Source organism: Chenopodium album, chromosome 24 (assembly GCF_948465745.1).
Source record: "Chenopodium album chromosome 24, dcCheAlbu1.1, whole genome shotgun sequence".
Lineage (NCBI taxonomy): Eukaryota > Viridiplantae > Streptophyta > Magnoliopsida > Caryophyllales > Amaranthaceae > Chenopodium > Chenopodium album.
This window is the reverse complement of record NC_137857.1, coordinates 36973488-36979686: the sequence shown is the minus strand read 5'-3', so window position 1 is coordinate 36979686 and position 6199 is coordinate 36973488. Positions and strand designations below refer to the sequence as shown.

The following is a 6199-nucleotide window of genomic DNA, read 5'->3' as shown; positions in this document are numbered from 1 at the left end:
CTTGACCTAAAATTACAAGTTGATTTGGTATTGAAGAAATTATTAATTATATGTGGGTGACCATACGGTGTGGCTAGCCATTATAAAAGTTAATTTGTTAGTAATCAAGGGTTCCTTAGTTAGTGACCTTAGTGTAGAAGGGATTTCTTCTCTACTTTTATAGGGTTACTTAGTCAATATCAAAGGGTTATCCGATCTGTCATATTCCATATAGACCATATGTCTTAACCCTTTATAGTTTGTTTCACTTTTACCCCAATGCAAAACCTAAAAAATTTCAAAATATAATTGAATTTACATTGTACTACCAACTAAGCTTGCAACCATATGTGACTATGTGAGCCATAAATTGTTTGAATTTGCATTGGCAGATTGTTTCTTCAACAATGGTTAAGCAAAATTTGATATTTTGTAACAGTTGATCAAATTATTTAATAGCTTAGTGAGTTTAACACAGTTCAGGGTCACAGGTGGTGGATCGATCAAGGATCAAAAAAAAAAAAAAAAAACAAAAAAACAAAAACAAAAAAACAAAAACAAAAACAAAACATAGGTGGATTAGTGGTCTCCACTTTGTACAAAAAGAAGCTAAGTATGGTTGTGGATTTGAGGATACCCACTCCATATTTCATTTTTGTGGGATAAAGTTTGTGGATTATTTGCTGTCAAATTTACAGAAAAACCCTATTAAAAAAAAAAAAATAAGAGTAAATATGGAAAGGGGTGATACGTAAAGGGATTTTTTTTTTAAAATCATTAATTTAATTTAATTTATTATGGAAAGATTCACATTATATTGGTTGTTGTAAATAATGATCTTATTTTTAAAGGCTATTTATATGATTTGAGGGTTTATCAATTTTATTGTTCTCTAATTTGGCTGATAAATTACATTATTGGAGGGTTACTATTCTTATCAATTAGAAATTTTCTATATTAATTTAGAGTATGTATGATGTATCCTAATAACATTTAGGGTACCGGCTTACCGCATAATCATACATTTTTATCTCTATGCAAGAATTGCTTTAGCGAGGTAAAAAACTTAATTAAAGAATTGCTCATTAACAAGTAATTTAAAGATCAATTCGTATGTACAGTTATTGATTAGAAGGCTGAACAAATATTAATATTTAGATATCAAGATTGCAAAATTGTATGAAGAATCATGCAATAAAACTTTCATTAATGCAATCAAATAAGTCATATTAAAAAACCACGTACTTCATATAATCATCAAAGATCAGATATTACTACTTTGAACTACATAGTACATAACATATACCAAGAATATTTAACATAACAGTTTAAAACCAAAGAAACAAATTAATAATCATATAAAACCAACTGCTACATTTTAATTCTTCTTAGGGATGTCTTCTTCAACAGCAGCCTCTTTAGCCTTCTCTTCATCATCAATGTCTTCCTTTCGACTCGACTCGATTCTTTTCACTTCCAGCGTACCAAGATTGTCAAAGTCAGAGTCATAACCCTCTTCTTCTTCGGTGCAATTGTTCCATTCATCATCTAAGCTGAAAGTGACCGTAACGAAATTCGTATTCACACGCATTCTAGGTGTTTCTGTCTGATCTCAACCCCTCCAAGAACTCGGACTTGAGATTCTGATACTCTTATCGGCAAGCTGAGAACCTACACAATGAGAAGAAGTTAGCTAACCCCGGGGTGGTCCGGGGACAACCACTCCGATGATAAAGTCAGAAAGTGTTTGAGAAAAGAAGATAAGTAAGAGAGAGAAAGTAGAGAGAGAGAGAAGAGAGAGTAATTAATTTTTTCATTAATGAGGTCTTACCTACTTATTTATAGTAATCTACCTTGACAGGTGGCTTTCACCCATGCACAAGCTTTCGTGCCAAGTGTCGAGCTTCTGTTGCCACGTGTTAAATTGCGGCAGGCCGACATGTCCTCTTTCTGCGGCAGGCCGACATGTCCTCTTTCTGCAACATATCAGCATCTTCTTGTGATCTGGTCATGTGCTTTCGCAAGATATCGGTCATGCCCGGATATCATCTCATACACTAGGCTTCCTAGAACGTCTTACTACTCTCGGTTTATTCAACTCCTTGTTCACTCCCAAGAGCGCCAACGTAACAGACTTCTTTACCCTCGCAATGTCACGATCACGATCACCATTGCCGTGGCGGTGTTGGTAATCAGAGGATTTGGGACTCATGGTTGAAGGTTACGAATGAATTAAACTTAAGACTTGGAAGTCAAGAATATCTGTAATAATTTGAAGTAATTTTGGAATGATACAAGTCATGAGCTAAGGAGTATTTATAAGGGGTTGCAAAAGCGGTGTATGTACTACGTGATCAACAAGATATCCTAAATAAATCTGATAAAAATTTTTTTTTTAAGAAAAGATAAATCTGATAAAATTTAACCAACATTATGGAAAGATTTATCATTTTTTAAAAAAATATTTTCTTGTACTCGTAAAAAATATTAACCCAAACTGACTATCAAAACCCTAGTATTGTAGTACATCACAAATTCACTACATACTTCGGAGTAGTATCTACTGCATATATGATATATACTTTATCAAAAAGGTAATAAGGTATTAGAACAACTAATACGGAGTACTAAGTTTTCTATATGGCTTTAATAATTTGAAGTCTAATCGAATACTTATTCCATTGCAAATTACTATTTGTAGAATCAATAAAAAGTAAATAGTTCTTCACCAAAAAAAAAAAAAAAAAAAAAAAAAAAAAAAAAAAAAAAAAAAACTTAATTTGTGTAATTTGTTTGGTTTTTATATAGTCAGGGATATATCGAGGAATAGTAATGTCAGACTTTTATAGATTTTTGGAAATCTAATTCAATTTAGCTTTAGACAAGAAATATAATTGCAAAAAAGAAATATATATATTGCAAGTAGTAATTGTCAAGATTTAATAACATACTGAATGTATGCATAACACACAAAACACAATGTCATATGATTCAACATTACAACCAGTAGATCAAATTAATAACAAACGTCAAAATGGTTCAAAACTACAAAAGTAAAAAGAAAAGAAAATTGCAGTCACATATTCTGCTTGATCAAACACACACTTGGTTGTCGAGGTCAAAAGATAGATAGCAGGTCCAGCATTTCACATCTAACATATCTCAACAGTCAATTGCACACCTATAAGATAAGAACATGAGTTATCGAGTAAATATATACTTCGTATATGCTAAGCATGAAATCGTATACTAGTAGAAAGTTAGTTGTAAAAAAGATAAGATGCAGTTCAAACCTCAAGATTTCCAAGTTTAATTTCACAAGTGTATGCGCGCTCACAGTTTAAGTTTGAATCCTTTGGCTAAGAAACCATCCAAATCATGCCTACAAAGATCAAGAGTATCAAAAACAGAAAATCCAGTATTTCCAACACCATAGAGCAAAATTAGTCCCAAATCACAGTGGAACCTATGAAAAACAGTACCTTTCATTCTTGTTCTTACTTTTCTGAAATCCTTTGGGTGGTTGCTCATGAATAACCGGGAAATTTCTTGCAGTGTTGCCAATCGGAACAAAACTACTTGAACACAACACAGTATCAAATGCTTTAGGCAGGCCGGAGATTTTGACATAATCAATTGTCTTCTTTGTCAAGTTATACCAAAGAAACTTTTCGTTATCTTGCTCAAAAAGGATTTGAGAGCCATCCTCTGAATATGTTAATGGCTTCAGATAATCGAAGCATCTGATTACATTAGGCTGCGAGATGGAAACCAATTTTGTCCAAGACTCAGCGTAATAATCATCCATCACCCACAAATCAAAGCTTTCTTTAGGGTAATGGCAGAGAAAACAAAGACTACCCCCTAAAAGACCAAGACTCATGCAGAAATCTGTGTCAACATAATTTGGCTGTGTAACCACCCTGCATTTCTCTACTCCAAGATCAAAAGCTATGAGCAGATTCGAGCAACTGTACAAGTCGGAACTTTGACGTGCCACCCAATGCAAAGCTCCACTTGAATAAACTCCATAGCATGGATAGCAAACAAAGTAAGGAAAATGATGTATCTGTTTCCAACTTTTGGCTTTCAAACTATATACTTGAACTTCAGTATGAACTGCACCACCTTTGTGCCGGTTGTGCTGTTGTAGCATAACAACTATCTTGTAGTCATCAGCAGTGGGATCATAGCCAAATCCATGGATAAAGTAACGGAACACATTGAAAGCATGCTCGAAATGAAAATCAGGACAATGAATTTTTTCATGTTTGCCAGTATAAAGGTTCCAAAGGGCGAAATTCTGGTCCTTGCACAAGCAGATCAAGCCATTACAAGAGCCCACGATATCAGTATATCCATCATCACATAAAAGTGGGTGACTGATCTCAGTGGCCTTATTAAGCAGCAGAGCATTCACTGACAGCAACCTATCCCCCTTAAGAATCAGTGACAAACCACTGTTGCACTTCCTCAGAACATCAAGATGCATCTTAATAAACTCTGGCCCATGACTGAGATTGTGCCAGGTCTTGCAAACACGTTGAATCTGCATAAGGGTCTTAACAGGAAGCTGAGAAAAAATTTGACAAAGCACTTTCTCTGGAAGGGTTGCTAAGGGAAAGCTGAACTCCACAGGTTGTTCCTTTTGCCTTGTCACAGCACAATTTCTGCAATGAAAAAAAGAAAGAAAACAATGTGTGGTCAATGAAATAGGGCTTTCCAAAAAAAAATTTCAAAGTGCTACTATGTCGGTATATCCTCATAAGTAATCTTTATAAAATAAAAAGCAACTACAAGCATAAGAAAATCATAAGTAGGATTCTTATCTTACAAAGGTAAATGATATATGTATCCTAATATATGTGTAAAAGAAACCATAAGTAGACAACTAAAAGCATTTGATAACCGGATGCCGCATTCATCATACATTCTGAATATTATAGCATTTCAGAAGATTGAGTTAAATTTTTAAGCATAAGAACATAACCCTTAGGGATACATAGAGCAAAACCCTTTTCAATGAGAACCTTATTTGTTGAATCTTTACTGCCAAAAAAATTATATAGCACCAAATAAAGTATAGGTAGCAGTGTAGCACAACAGGAAAAAAAATAAAATATTGAACAACTATGACCCAAAGAAATCTATGCAAAAGATGCTGAGATAGAAGTAGAGAAAAGGTACACACCAAAATGAACAAAAACTGTAAACAACAATACCCTGGTGAAATTAACAAAGCAGGCTTGAAGGTGAGTAAAGAACAAGATATAAATCTGCTACCTTGTCTGGTTCTTATGGCTGAAATTCTCAGGATCAAGTAGACTTCCAGTAAAGACCTTTGCTCCGAATAAATCTGGCAGCTGACGTATGTTAACATGCCTAATTGTCTTCTTTTGCAAGTGATACCAGACATACTTTTTAAAGTCTAATTCCAACAGAACTTCACTTCCATTCTTAGAGTACATCAATGGTGTGATATACTCAAAATATTTAATTGGCCTTGGGTGAGTAATTGAAATTAGTTTGCACCATTGATTAGAATCCTTCATCACCCACGTATCAGCGCCGTGTTTTGGGTATGTGCAAATTATACAAAGAGATTCTCCTAAGAGCCCCAAGCTCATATGAAAATGTATGTCATCATATTCTGGTTGTTGCACTACTCTGCACCTTTCGAGACCAAGATCAAACGCCATAATTAAAAAGGAGGTACTATCCATTTCATGCCTTCGGCGTGCAACCCAGTGCAATGCTCCATTTGCAAAGACACCAGGGTATGCATCACAGATAATGTAGGGAAAATCAGCAATCCTTCTCCAATTGTTGGCTTTTAAACTGTAAATCTGGACCTCAGAACCAGCAAAGGTGTCACTATCAGGGTCCACGAAGCCATATTCATCATAAACACGAAAATGGTAACGCTGCAAACACTGGACAACCTTGTAGTCATCAAAAATAGGATCATATCCAAATCCATAGATAAACAAGTGGGAGTCATACAAAGCCTTTTTAGACAGGGATTCAGAAATAGGCAACCTATGACATCTTCCAGCCAGAGGATTACATAAAGCGATATCTCTACTTTGGTTGGTTATACACAACAAACCATTGCTTGAACCCTCTATATCAGTCCAACCCTCAAGGCACGTCAGAACTGCTCTATTCAGATTAAGATCAACCATATGCAGCTTCTCCTCTCTAACAATGATGTAAAAAA

The 6199-nt window shown here is 34.8% G+C and overlaps 1 protein-coding gene across 1 annotated transcript; it reads right to left on the bottom strand.

The window, feature by feature from the left end:
• Positions 1-2908: 2908 nt before the first annotated feature.
• LOC145612356 (F-box protein CPR1-like) lies at positions 2909-5609 on the bottom strand. Its single transcript, XM_081667733.1, has 4 exons — positions 5263-5609; positions 3462-4649; positions 3273-3361; positions 2909-3160 (listed from the first exon to the last, which is right to left on the bottom strand). The coding sequence occupies exons 1-3, from the start codon at positions 5604-5606 to the stop codon at positions 3313-3315; spliced, it is 1581 nt and encodes a 526-aa protein (XP_081523859.1). The 5' UTR covers positions 5607-5609; the 3' UTR covers positions 2909-3160; positions 3273-3312.
• Positions 5610-6199: the final 590 nt, after the last annotated feature.

What these genes read in the sequence shown, in the direction of transcription:
- LOC145612356 (XM_081667733.1), bottom strand. Translation starts at nt 5,606, where the DNA reads ATGAGCTTGGGGCTCTTAGGAGAATCTCTTTGTATAATTTGCACATAC. An exon ending in AGCCATAAGAACCAGACAAG is followed by an intron (nt 4,650 to 5,262) that starts GTAGCAGATTTA and finishes TTTTCATTGCAG; the next exon opens with AAATTGTGCTGTGACAAGGC. An exon ending in AGTAAGAACAAGAATGAAAG is followed by an intron (nt 3,362 to 3,461) that starts GTACTGTTTTTC and finishes TGATCTTTGTAG; the next exon opens with GCATGATTTGGATGGTTTCT.